This window comes from Falco cherrug, chromosome 6 (genome assembly GCF_023634085.1).
Source record: "Falco cherrug isolate bFalChe1 chromosome 6, bFalChe1.pri, whole genome shotgun sequence".
Lineage (NCBI taxonomy): Eukaryota > Metazoa > Chordata > Aves > Falconiformes > Falconidae > Falco > Falco cherrug.
In genome coordinates this window covers 44554613-44568937 of record NC_073702.1, presented here as the reverse complement: position 1 = coordinate 44568937, position 14325 = coordinate 44554613, and the positions used below count along the sequence as shown (strand labels likewise).

At 40.5% G+C, this 14325-nt stretch overlaps 1 protein-coding gene across 6 annotated transcripts in view; it reads right to left on the bottom strand.

Moving 5' to 3' along the window:
- The window catches only part of LOC102047883 (SAM and SH3 domain-containing protein 1), a 570321-nt gene that overhangs the window by 190947 nt on the left and 365049 nt on the right, over nt 1-14325 (bottom strand). Inside the window, exon 1 of one of the 6 annotated variants that reach the window (XM_055713592.1) lies at nt 8509-8799. The exons of 4 other annotated variants lie outside the window; for them this stretch is intronic. In XM_055713592.1, the coding sequence (XP_055569567.1) occupies nt 8509-8553 (45 nt within the window). In that variant the 5' untranslated portion in view covers nt 8554-8799. Of the gene's footprint in view, nt 1-8508; nt 8800-14325 lie in introns of those variants that run through there. One more of the 6 variants, XM_055713591.1, reaches the window with a different exon arrangement.

The window sequence follows — 14325 nt, the reverse complement described above, 5'->3', positions numbered from 1 at the left end:
ATTTTTCTTCTATTCATCATCTTCAGTTATTTTCTCTCTTGAGATTCATTTATCAGTAACTACTGAACCCAAGAAATAAAAAATAGGCAACATCCCCTTTTGAAGTAATGGCTTAGAAGACTATTAAATCAAGAGGCAAAAGATGGATTTATAAGATACATGTTCTAAATTCTTGTAACAGCTGCAGGTTTTTCACAGGGCATCTGCACAGTGAGTTTAGTAAAGGTATTGGGGAAAGTAAGTTCATCCTATGACAGCACAAAGCAGTGAACAGTAAATTTGGGTTGGTTTTTTTATTTTTATTATTTTTTTTAATTTTCAGATCAAACTCACAATAAAAGGAATGAAATAGCAGAAATAATGAGATCAATGGCACTATAAAGTGCAATTCATGTTGCAGGAATTAGTCTAGGATGATAGATCAAGCACATTTTAAATCTAAAATAGCCCACGTTAAAGCAGATCATACAGATGCTTGATGCCTTGTGAACCGTTCTGCCCATGCACAGCTCTCAGTTGTCAGAGCCTTGCCTGGTGCGCTGATTGACTATTTTGTGCTCTCAAGATATGGAGTGACAGCCACGCTGGGGGTGAATGGCCCCAAATGCTTTTCCTACAGTACAGTGGGACCTGAGGCTCCCCTGAGGATCTCAGAGTGCCAGGGTTGCTGAGCTTTCTCTGCTGCCAGCATCCCTGCTCTTTGGCAGAGCTAAGAAATGGGGCATTTCTGGAGGTGAACGGAGGAAGACAAGGGATTTGCACTTTAATTCTTCTCTTGCAAATTCTGCTGTTACATTGTCTTGTTACCCCTACTTGTATTTTCCAACAAAATGAGTCCTCCTATCATCAGGCTGTGGAAACAGGGGAAAAGATCCCTTACAGACAGGAGATGGAAAGAGTAGGGTTTTCTTCTTTACTTTTGAGTAGGATGGAGAGGAGACCTCCTCAGATTCATTCCCTCTTACCTCAGCCTTTGCTCAACCTTTTCTGACGTGCCAGGTAAAAGCCATACAAACAATTGCTGTTGGAGGTGCTTGCCTGATGCTAATGGACGTGCTTTTGCAAGGTTGTTGCGTAAGAGCATTCAGATCACTCACTTTGGTCCTGGCAAAGGTCTCTGGGCAAATCAACCAGTCTAACTTCCAGGAGAAGACTCCTGAGAGGTGTGCTTCACCAACACCAGAACACTAGGATTCCCATCAAGGTACAGGTTTCTGACATTAATTGGTTCCATACTTTCCATGCTGTGTCACTGGGATGCTGTCCAAACACAGCTTCTCGCTCTAACTTGCTATGCTAAAGCAAGCGTATGGGATTTGAGAGATTACTCTTTTAGATTCTAGCTTGTTGGTCTGAAGCCAAAATGCAGACAACACCTATGAAGTCCCAAAGCTAAGCAGTTTTACTACGCAAGCTGCTCTCTGTGCAGGAGAGGCTCAATTTCACTGGCTTGCAAAGCTGATAGCAAAGCACAGACCCTTTCCGATTTATTTCCACAGTGTTTCCAAAGCCATGGGGCAGCAGAAGGGAATGGGTGTAAATTCAGTCTCCACATTTGGGCAGTGTGACAATATGCTTTTTTTTGTTTTTTATGAAGTCAACAGTCCGTATGGATGTTCCTTTAGTTAAGCCAGTACAGAGGCTTTCCTCTACAGACAAAACTCATGGGTTCCCTACTTAGGAAGCAGAGACAGCTTTCAATAGCAAATTCACATCTCAGTGTCGTATGAACTAAGAACAGGAGTGGAGGAGGAGCAGAGGCTTCAACATCTGGTATTAATGGCTTCAAATCATGTCACAGGTCAGCAAAACAATTTCATTCACTAGGTGATTTCTTGACACTGATTGCTGTAACATAGAGTTGCCAAGAAGCCCCGCTATCCCTAGGCAGCACCCTAGAAGTAAATACTCACAGCTGTTTCTACAATTTTGCATAGTGGGTATTGAAATGGATTCTCTGCTTAACATAGCAGACAGCTAACAGGAACAAAGCATGAAATCAAATTCCATCAATCCCTTAAATTTGTTTATGCAACCCATTGTTACTGCTCAAAGAACAGCTTTGGCAGGCAAAGGGCACGACAAAATGTAGCCTTAGTTTATACAGAGCAATTTTTCCCATCTGCCATTTTTTTTAGTCAGTTGTTTTACATTGATTTCTCTCCATGCAGTTCCAAGTTTAACCCAGGCACAGCTGCATTGATCCAAGAAAGCTGAAGTAATTTGTCTCTTCTAGTGAAGCAGAAACGGGGCAGGAGACAGTACCTATCACCGTTTTTCTGGTAGGAATATGTTAGAAGCTCTTTCCTGTAGCACTGATGTAGATCAAACCTGCACTTACGGCTTTTCATACAAATATTTCTGGTAATTCCATTTTATCTCTGGCAAGCGAGATGAAATTCACACCGAGGAGCATGTTCTCAGGTAACTCTTTCCTTCAGATGGGAATGAGCTGACTCAGCACATGAATTAAGGAATCACAACTATGTGGTGCCATATCACAGCCCTTAGATTTATAAAGGAGCTTTTGCATTAAACAGAAGCAGCATTGCTTGGGCTTTACAAGAAAGGGATTTGACCTGTGCCTACCTGGAGCCCCACTTCATTTATTTGCTGAACTGGCACACGGGATGTGCCCTACAGGTCATTCTCAAGTGTCACAAGTGTCTATTCATTCCTGTGGGGTCCCTTCTTCAAAGCCCTTCTGGTCACTGCACAGTCATGAAAGAGAAATTGTAAGCAGCTGGTGTAATCATGGCAACAGAGCATCTATCATAGAATCATTTAGGTTGGAAAAGACCTTTAAGATCATCGAGTCCAACTGTAAACCTAACACTGCCAAGTATACCACCAATCCATGTTCCCGAGTGCCACATCCATAAATCCTCCAAACACCTCCAGGGATGGTGACCCAACCACCCCTTGAGAAGAGCAGAGGCTGTTGACCTTAGTAAAGCGGAATATGAAATGGAGATCTGCTCTCACCAAGCAGAGGGAAGAACAGTGAGTTAAAAACATCTCTCTGTAGGATGACCACAAGGACACCCAAATTAAAGTGTGGTTGAAACAGTGAGGTTCAGGGCTGCCTGTAACCAGTAAGGCTCAGAAGGTTCCTCTCAGTCCTTTTGTTTCTATGGTAGCAGTAGCCCTGACATGAGAAATTCCCAGTGGCACAGGACTACTACAGAGACACTTTAAAAAAGTAAAACGTAAACGATATAAATCATTATATGCTGTCAAGGAATTAATCTGGCTTAATTTTAAAGCTTTTCAATGAGGAGGCTCCACTGTAACAGTAAATGCTGTTAGAAAGCGTGATCACTTCTATTCATAGCCACCTTTCAATGAACTCTGAAGTCAGATGAAATACAGTGAGTTTTATTTACCAGCAAAGCTTCATGGCAGATAAAATGTCAACTGCAAGAAACCTGCAATTCTTTTTTAATAATGAGTATTGTTAGATTATGGTGTGCCAGAAGAAGATGCCCAGGGAATATCCCCCTGAACATTTCATCCTCCCTGGAATATGCTTTTGTGAGATAAGTCATAATAAATATAATGTGCCAATTATCAAACCTATTGGGAAAGAGCAGGTACACGAACAACTTGGTACAAATATAAGAGAACCTGCTGACAGGCATGGACGGTTTAAATGCTGATTCCAGTCAGAACACCACAGGTAAAGGCCAGGCACGTAGCCCAATTGTATAATATCTGTAAATTGTCCTCTTGCTGTTGACAGGAATGACTGACAATGGTAAATCACTTTTTACAACGCCTGATACAAAAATTCAGGAATTATCAGAATGGCCAGCAGAAAACTGCAGGAAAAAGGCTCAAACAGGCAACTGACAGAAGCCCCAAAAGACTGATACTAGCTGAGAAATGCAAAATATATCTTTTTAATACTTTAAGCATGCCATCAATGAAGGGCATGAAGTGACCCATGTTTTAAAGGTCAAAAGACTACCTGGTTTATTCTTCCAACTAGAGACTTCTAATATATTAAGAGAGTCAGCTGTTTTTTCTTTGAAAGGGGTTAAGAGCATGATTCACATTTTCATTTTGCTGAGCACCCAGCCAGAATGTTCTTCCCTTCTCCCATTTGGATAGCTGTCATCAGACACAGCTTCTCTATCTGCTCCCAAACTCCCAAACCAAGCTGTCAAAGGTCTCCCCATTAGCTAAGCATATAAGAAAAAAGCTCCAACGGTTTCCAAGAGGAGAATGATAGACAAGATGTTGAGTGGTAAATGAAGGTATTTGGAATACATTTGTGTACGTACACTTTGTCATTCGCTACTCAGCGCATCTCCAGCTCAAAGGAATGGATTCCCTTACGCAGCAGCAGCAGCTGTTATTGCTTGGATTGTAAATAGTCATAAGCCATATGGTGTGGCAGAAGAAAAAAAGCTTCATGCTTTCTCACATGGACAAATATTATTATTGCAAAGCATAAACACATCAATATATGTGTCTTTTCTCTGGGGAAGCATATAGCCTTCAACCTGATTCTAAACAAATTAACAGCTTCCAGATGAGCAGATTACCTGTAAATATTGGGTTTGGGTTTCCAGAATTTGGGTGACTTGACAGAAAACAAATGTAGATGTGCAGTGGATACAGTACTTTCAGTTCTATAGATTGGATGGAAAATAAATGTAAATATAAATATAGGTAGTAAAATAGGAGTGAAAATTAGGAGGAAGAGAAAAAAAGGACATTCTATATGTAACTACTATGGAAAAATATGTTTCAGTATCTTTTGCTATCTACTGCCTAACTACATAACAAACAGTGGGACTCCGTCATATCATGCAAATGGATCAGCAGTTTCTTCACATGTGAATTTGAACTTTCCACCTGGTCAGTGATGGGTAAAGCTTTTCAGATGTTGGTGCATTGTATGCAGATAAGAATAGTCCTCTTAAAAACGGTTGGACCTCTGCTTGGCAAGGGAAGCTGGCTACAATCAGCATTTCCAGAACTTGAAACAAGGAGAAGACACAGCCCACTCCCTTGCTGCACCCAACCTTACAAATAAGGCTTTCCCTCCTCTGCCTCTGAGACTGCAGAAGATCTGTTGAGTTCAGAAGGGTTGCTTACTTTTTAAATCATGATTTCTTCAGCATTCATGTTTAAAACCTACTAATGCTTTTACTTATGATATTGCTAAAGCACTTTTTAGCTAATCTTTTTACTTTAAGCACTTTAATTAAAGGAAAGTGTGATCACTCCTTCCATTGTATGGTGAAGCTGGCCACACAGTTAACTTATGGTTTTGCAGAGCCAAGTTTCTGAACTACATCCCAAAAAACTTAGCTGAGTGATGCTGCACTTGCCAATAGCGAACACTGGCACATCCTACTCCTATGGTTAGACAGGCCCCATGAACCCATGACCTGGCAATTAGTGTTTTTTCTGTTGTACTCACCTTCTCTCGGCCTGTTTCAAACACCGCATTGACACCAAGTGGCACGTTACAGCAACTCTGAATTTATACAAAGAACCCCCCCTTCACTAAGAGATTTTGTTGATAACTAACTGCATCCCAAATGAAATCATCCAGCAGATGATAAGGATGGTAGGGCACTCCTGAGCCTGCAAGAGTGATGCCCAGATTCAGGACACCAGCAGCCACCAAGGGAAGTCAAGAGACCTGCCACATTCATCAGCCTTTGTTGAAAGTCACAGTTCAAACCTGACCCATAGATACAAAAAGAGGAAGAAAATCAGTGTCCAACAGGAACTGAGGGGAAACGACTACCCTAATCTTTCCACAGGATTTGGTTGCCCTGCATCAAACCACCATTTTGCTCTGATGACCTCCCTTCCGCTCCCCACTATTCAATGTAAGATGACTATAGGATTAAATATTTTCTACCCCTGTTACACTTTCTATCCCAAGATGTTTAGCCACATTCTGGTTGTCATGTATTTCTTCACCAAAACTCAGAACTGGAACTGAGGTAAGCAAAACGCCTGAGATTAGGAGAACAGGTCCACTACTGTCTCTGAAGTATTAGCATGCCTCAAAGTGTTTTCTTCTTTTTGTCTTTGACAGGGGACGTGGCTCAGTCCAATGATCCAATATAGACTAGCTATTGTGACTCACTCTTACCAAGCTGGCTAGATAACCCCATCCTCAAGGCACACGGGAAACCAGCTCCTCAACTTCCAGCACTGAGATACTCTGCAGGGCAACTTGAGAATCCCCTCCAGATCTTAGCTCAGCACAGCAATGTTACTGCAGACCTCACTAACAATGCAGACACTGGCATATCTTCTTCATGACAATCAGGTGGCTTCTTCCACAGGAATGCAATGCATTTGCTTTTTTATTTTGAAATTACAACCAATATTTCCAGGCATCTTTCTTGTGAAAGCCTTCCTGAAAATTAGAATGTTCACACAACCATAGCCCTATTTTTCAAAAAAACATTTTTGCTCCTTTGGACATTTTAAATTATTAAGCTGTATTCAAGTGCAAAAAACAATGAAGAAAATTGCATTGTCCTACAAGCAATGCTCTGTGACAGGAAAACGTTAGGACATGTGGCCGCTTATTTGAAAACTTGATTTGAAGAGATAGGAAATCCTGTAGACAGAAGTTTTCATTGCATCTTCTTCATGTAGTGTTTATAAAGCTCAGCTCTCAGTGCAGAGCGAGCTCACCTGAGAAGAGAGTACAGTCAGATGAAGATAGAAGTGCTACTATTCTGGGAGAAAGGCAGTAGAAAAATCCAGTCACTGCACAAAAAGAACAAGCTGAGCTGCTCTCTTAGTTTTATTTTTAAAGAGATATTTAAACCAATTAGCAAACCAAGAAGGACACGGTGTTTCCAAAGCTGTCACTGGACACAAGCTCTTGTGAAAGAACTAAATTACAAAGGTCACTTCCATGCCTGGGAACCCACTCAATATACATGTTCAGACAAGCACGGATGTTATCTTTACCCACAAGACTCTTGGTTTACAACCAGATCGCATGATCATGGCCTAAAGGTTCAACAGGATGATCATTTGCACTTGCAAACCTGCTGTCATGAGCTAATGATGTTTGTATCACATACACAAGATAGCAAAATGAAGAACTCCATAGCTTGCAAACTTGAACTAAATTATATGGAAAAAGATTAGCTTAACTCATACATCTCTGAAATGCAGGTTGTTTTAAGTACTCCTGTATTTTCAGCAGTTGGACAGCCAAACGGTTACTTTAGTTGCCTTTTCTGAAACAAGGAAATACAAATAAGTCCCTGCAAATGTGAAGAAGTTGTATGTTAACCGCTTTCTCCAAATTGCAGTGTTGCCTATGGAGGAAAGACCTAGAGATGGCTGAAACGGTGTCATCAAAGACTAAATACACCAATGGAGTAAGAATAATAGCAGCCCTGTGAAGGAGACAAAAATTACTGCTATTTTAAAAATACGGAAATGGAAAGATTTTGCAGGGGTATGTTACTACATGAATAAAGTACAATTCACTTTGTAAGCAAGTGCAGTAAAATTGGCTGTACGGTGGCTCCCTTAAATTCGTCTAAGGCTGCCTGTGGCAGTGCCCGAGATGATAAGCTGATAAGCCAGACACACTGATTATACGCTTTACAGCTAGATCACGCTGCCTCTCTCCCTCAGAAAAAAAAAAAAAAAAAAAAAGTGTTCCTTAAGTTACTTTAGAAAACCTCTAGTTGATTTTTTTCTTTTCATCAGGCTAATATGAATGTTCTGATTACCATCAGCAACAAGAGAAGGCACAATAAAGTTTACTTGTCCTAACCTGCAGCTATGCATGTGGTTACCTCCCTATACTTAAGCAGCATTATTTTGTCTGGCCTTTTTACTCTTCTGGGCAAGACCTGGACTTAAAAACTCCCACCCTCCCTGTTTGGATGAAATCAATAATTCAATGAATGAAATATTATTTGCATTTTGATGGCAAAAAAGAGAAAAAAAGAAACAAAAGAAAATGGCTACTTACAGAACATGCAGAATACAGTTAACACAGAGAATACAGTTCCCAGAAAGGGAACAATCACAATAAGTCCTTTAAAAAGTTTCCCCCCATCTGAAATAAGTTTAGGTTTTGATTTTATTTTTCCTTTTTTTAAAGTAAAAATGCACTCTTAAAATATCTAGATAGCAAACCCACAAATGATTTTGAAAACTTAGGTTGCTATTATGTTAAAAGCAGCTGCTTAGACAAAATGCATCTATTTAATGAGCTGACATGTTTCCCCTTCAGGAGTCAGATGAACTAACTGTGAATCAGATTTGTATCTTGATATTAAAAGAGAAATCACATTCCAGTTTCCCATGGAACACGACAGCAAGCATGCCTGTTACTGTCTCACCCCTTCTTTAATCATTATGTTATGTTTTCCACTTAATAAAAAACATAACTGCAGTCAGAATACCAAAATCACTTCCATCTTAGTTTTCAGAAACTGCTGAATAAAACTCGGAACAAAAATAATCCCTCCTTCCCCCCTCACATGGTTTACTCACCATCACTTTATTCCAAAACTCAGTTTCACCTGAAAAATGATCCATGACAATGAAATTATATCTTCCTTGTCAAAAGTATCACTCCAATCATTTAAAGTCCTGAATGAAGAAAAGGAAACATTGTGCTCCACAGAGCGCTCTAAACACGCACTGTTGTTTTCGCTGATGCAATGAGGCTTCTAAGCAAACGAGTTTGCAGGCAAGCTGGGTAGTGGCATTTTCCTTATGATTCAAAAGTGAAGAATGCCTCAGCTAACTGAATGCTTGCATAACATATAATAAAGGAACTCAAGGATTCATACACGTCTCTAACATAATAATTTGTAAAACTTCAACTCATATTAACATCTATAACTCTGCCACACCTCAGAAATGACGTGCCAGATAGAAACTTTTACTGGGTGCTATGTGCAGCCAAGAGAAAGATAGCTTCAAGCCAGAGGCTTGTATTTAAAAGTCTCTGAAGTGTAAGTCCCTAAGGTGTATGAAGTTACATTCTATGTGTGAAACGTAACTGTGGATTCCTGCTCGCTACATATATAAATATCATAAAGTTCATCGTAAGCCACACGTTAAAAGCATCTAGTCTGCTACAATGAGTTACTGGATTAATGCACAAAACTATTGCGATAGGAAGAAGTTACAAATACATATTTACATGCACTTACAATTGCCGCTTTCAACAATTACAACATGCCCCCCCCTCCCCCCCGAACTCAAGAAAAGCACAGAAGAATTTGCAGTGCATTTTTTGAGAAATGGGGGTAACAAGAACAAGGGACAATCTAAATGCTGCATTTTCTTTTCCACAGCCACGCAGACCTGTTTGTGCCCTGAGAGGCTGAGTAGCTTAGTAACAACTCTCTGCAGTAAATTGAAAAGGGGGAAATATGGAAGAACCTAATGACCACCTGTTAGTTGCGAGGCTTCAGCGCAAGATTTGTCACTTATTTCATCTGCCTATCTTTAACATTTTCATTCTGCTGCCTTCACAGCTAAACCTTGTGCTCGTTCAAAAGCTTTCAGGTCCCAGACTAAAAATTTCACTCCAAGCAAATAAATGCTGTTGCAGACCTTTACACGGCCATCAAGCCCTCACCTGATGCATCAGACAACCTTTTCTCTTTTGCAAGCTTTTTCTTTTTCTGACACATTGAGGTCTGAGGTAATACTCACTCTACCTCTTGATGTTTCCTAATGACCTGGGACCACTGCACGTGCTGCAGCCCTCACTGCCATGGAAACTGCCGAGACAATCCAGATGAAAGTTCTCCACAGCTTTGGAGTTGTGTTAATATTTAAAAGTTTACATTTTCTGCCAAGCTTCTGTCTCTAACATCTTACTCTGATGCCCTTGCTGCGCTTGCAGACTCTTCTTGTAACTACGAGAAGTAAGAACGTGGATGGGAGCAGGAAGCATTTCCCGGGGGAGCCTGGGCAGCCTCCGCTGGGGCCAGGCCAGCCTGTCTGGGGGGCGGTTTGTGCTCACGGCTGGAGGGGACCCTCGGCAGCTGGGCTGTGAAACGCCTACATGGTGGTTTTTGCTGGGCAAGGAAGTAGTAATGCTATCACCCCATTAAATCATTAAAAATGTAGGCAAAGCCTTCCACCTTCATACCACTTAGGAAATTCTACCTATATATAATACCTAATATAATACGCATACAATAGTGTAGTATCTACACTACCATAGCCTGAACCAGTTACGCACTTTCAGACAGCATTTAATTACATCAGTGGGACAAAATGAAAAGAATAAAAATGCTGTGTTTACACCCAATAGAGTCACCCAGGCCAGTAAAAAACTCATATGGGACTCTGACTGCACACTTTGGCCTGGGATATACTTGTGCTGTTTAACACACTGATCAACATTTACCATCCGATGATCTGATTTCAGATTTCCCCAGACTGTGTCATCCCCAAACAATATGGGATAAATGTAGATGCACCTTTAATCAGCACTTATTCCCAGTTAATCACTTCAGCGTTCTACTTATACAAACACAATGATATAAAACAGGATGCCAATCATCTGTCCAGAAACAAATAATTACAAAGGATGTCGTTCAGCAATAAATCTATTATTAGTGCTTTTCAAGCTCTTTGATTTGCAAAAAGTAGCAAACTGTTCCTCATCGGCATGTATGTTTTTCCTGCTTTATTCTGTGAATCCTGCAACTTGGAAAATGAATATAATTCTTCTGGCATTTTGTGGAACACAGACATCTTTGTCCTATTGCAAAGGACCTTTAACCTTCTGGGCTTTCCAGTTACAACGAGGATGTCTCCAATACTTTATCTGTTGTTTTGAACCATGTACACTGAATCCAGTGGGTTGGAAATATGTCCTGTCACTGAGCTCCACTGTAAGCTCTAAGGAATTTTTGTAAATCCATTACTTTGCCATGATAATGCTACTTTATTTTACTCTGTTATTTTAAGGAGCATCTGAATTTGTGTCATGAAATTTAATTTATATGGAAAATTACCTCATCTTACATTAGTTATTTCAAAAACTAGAAAACAATTTCAACAGTTGGAAATACTCTGGTGCAAAACTGCAGTGAAAACGCGAAGTTACTGAGTTCTTTGTTTCAAACTAATATTTGGAGGGGGAGGGTGAAAAAGAAGAGCAAAGGGCGAGAGATGGCAACTTGTGCACTACTGGATCCTATAAGCAGGAACTTGGGATAGATATGGCAAGGAAAACCACAGAGGTGAAATGGTACACAGTAGAAACCATCTTTAAAAGTCTATTTTCTTCTTTTTTTTCCCTTTGATTCTTGTGCTACACAGCATAAAATCTTCCATCAGGATCATAATAAACATCTATCAAAGATCTTTCTCTGCTACCTTAGCAGAAGACCAAATAATTCAGAGACCAGTTGAAGTTCAATTACACTTTTCTGCAGTAAGCCAGAAAAAGGTGAAAAGTAAATCACCTTTATGTACCCTTCCTGAAGTTCTTTTATATTGATCCCCCCACCCGAAAACACGTTTTGAACAGTTTCACATGCCCATCATCTAGCTCCATGCTTTTGCCTGTACTATGCAGGACCCAACCCTCAACTTTATATTTTAATTTCAATACCTATGTACATAGCTACATGTTAAAATCATGCACTTGCACTATTTTTTTATAAATGTTTTTCCTTAGAGCTTCAGCACACTTTACCTGCTTTGATTTGTGAGAAAGATTTCTGAGGGTTGGTTCCTGCAGCAAGTGTAAGCATATTCTGATTTTAATGACCTATTTCTGAAGCAGACCTCGGTACTGCAGCCACATACTAATGGGTGATCTCTCTCAGCTGTGGAAATGCAGCAACTCACCCCAGCAAAGGGTCTTTTTTACCTGTGGGTGTAACACTGCAGGTTTCCCTTGTCCCGTGTGTGATTAAGACAGCCCACTGTGATAGTACTGTGCTCAGTACAACATGCACACATTTCTCTGTCCCAAAATTTAAATCACATTATTCTCCAGCACCTTGACTCCAATCTGGCAAGGCAGAAAAATATTTCATGTCTGGTTTACTGGGTGAGGTCTGGCTTTTGCCACATGAAATAAGGTTGCAGCTGGACTTCTATTGACTGATGAAGTCTTAGACTGGCACAGGTGTCCATCAGCCGGAAGGTTAGGATCTGAAGTGAAATTCTTCTAACTGCTGACACAAGCACATGCATTGGTTAATATAACAGTTAATAATTTTGGACTTCACTAAAAGCAAATTATGTGCTCCTGGAAGGCAAGCAGCTGACTTGCAGCAGAGGTCTATGTCTCCTGCAGCTCTTTGGAGAAAAGCCCTGATGACCAACAAAACTATTTTTAACTGCCCCATAAGTATTAACAAAACTGAGATTACCACTGTAGAAAGTATCCTGTCTCCTATTGTTACACCATTGTGGCCTCTGAACTTGCTTATTCAAGTTGTAATCAAGTATGGCTTTTAAACTGGTGGCAACTGGAACCACAAATATGTTTAGATTTGGTCAAGCTGAATACCGATCTTAAAAAATCTAAAAATATTTGTTGTTGCACACAGCAATCCAGCCACACTCATGTCCTGGGCACAGGCAGAGCCTCCAGGGGACAGGGCAACACCTAACACCGTCACTAAAACAGCTGGAGCAGAGCTTTGCCATACACATGTAACCTGCCAGCACCTTGCTTCCTACTTCCAACTGCCTATTTCATGACTGCTGATCACACTCCCCGAACAGGGCTTGATGAAGTTATTCCAGGACATGGCATCAGTAGTTTGATATTCTTTGTTTTAATGGCCTTCAGCAACTTTCCAGCTAAGGAGCACTGTGTACGGTGAGTCTGATTCGAATGAGCAGCATCAGAAACCTGGCTTAGTCCTTCTCCCACTTTATGCACAAATGAGTGCTGTCAGGTCAAAGCCTTATCTGCAGCAATGCAGGGTGCGCCTCACTTTGTGATGCGGAGCGGAATGTAAGGCACGTTGTAGCCCTCACTTCACTCAGGTTTGTAAGAAATGCCACTTCACAGAAGAAGCGATTACAGATTTGGAAATTATATAAAGTGGCTGAACCCCTCCAGTGTACACTTTAGGGGAACTATAACATAAATACAGAATATTGCACAGCAAGCAATGAAAGGACAACTGAAAGATTCATAACCTGCAATACTAATCAAATAATCAAGCCCTTATAAAATAACATCTAACACCAGCTGACACTGGGAGCTGACTACCTCCCCAATCAGTGCTAAATAATGCATCCATAACAATTGCCTCACTTGATTATGTTAATGTAATTGATACCAGATGCAATTCAAAGATTGTTAGACTCAATGAGTATTCTTCATTAATGCCAATGGAATTTGTATCAGACTCATCAAGTTAAAATACAAGACAGGAGCTGGAAGTGTAGCAGAGGCATAAGCAGCAATCTTAAAACAAAAAGCCAGGTTATAGATCTTACCTATTAAAAATTCTTGTATGCTCACTATGTACCATGGTAGAAGATCCTTGAAAATAACTGTTTTGGATTGTTTGTGACAAAGGTAAGCAGTCAAACACAACCCTTCTGTAAGTCCCCACTGTTACCTGTGCATGATCTTCTTTGTCACTTCAAAATACCCTTTGGGTCACAAAATATCAGGAGAGTTTTGATCATAAAATCCTACCGTTCCGAACTGTCTAATACCGGATTCATTTTTATAGCTGAGAATTATCACATGAAATGGTAACTACAAAGTCTGAGAGGTTAGGGGAATTCTTTTTCGTGTTTAGTACAGATCACTACAGGGGAATACAACACCAAGGACTCTGGTAATTGATAAAATAATGAGGAAATGGGACAAAAAGGTCTCCAGCATCTCTAACAGTGACTCCAAATGCAAACTATATAGTAAACTAGTAAATCCGGACATAGCTATGCTAAAGAGACCTTAAATTTTACCAGTTGTCCTTGCTTGTTATGCTACAGAGATCTGTGGGGATCAGAACAAAATTTGGCTAGGAAAAACTTTATCACCCCTTTACTACATTTTCTTCAGTCCCTGTTTTCATTAATTTACAACACTATAACAGCATGGAGTCTTCAGAGGAGCTGGGACACTAAGTAAGGACCATAAAGTTCATGGCAGGTTTGCAAATTCAAACCAGAGGTCAGCATCTTCACCCTCCAGGAACCTATACACAGGTCTTCAGCATCAACAAATGCCAAAACTTCGTCATGTTCCCAGATACTTCTGCCAAAGTGGAGGAGCAGGGAAATGTTGCTTTTCATTTTCTAACTATGCTTCCCCCCCCGCCCTCCTCCTTCCTCCTCCTTGCAGGACCAACGCTG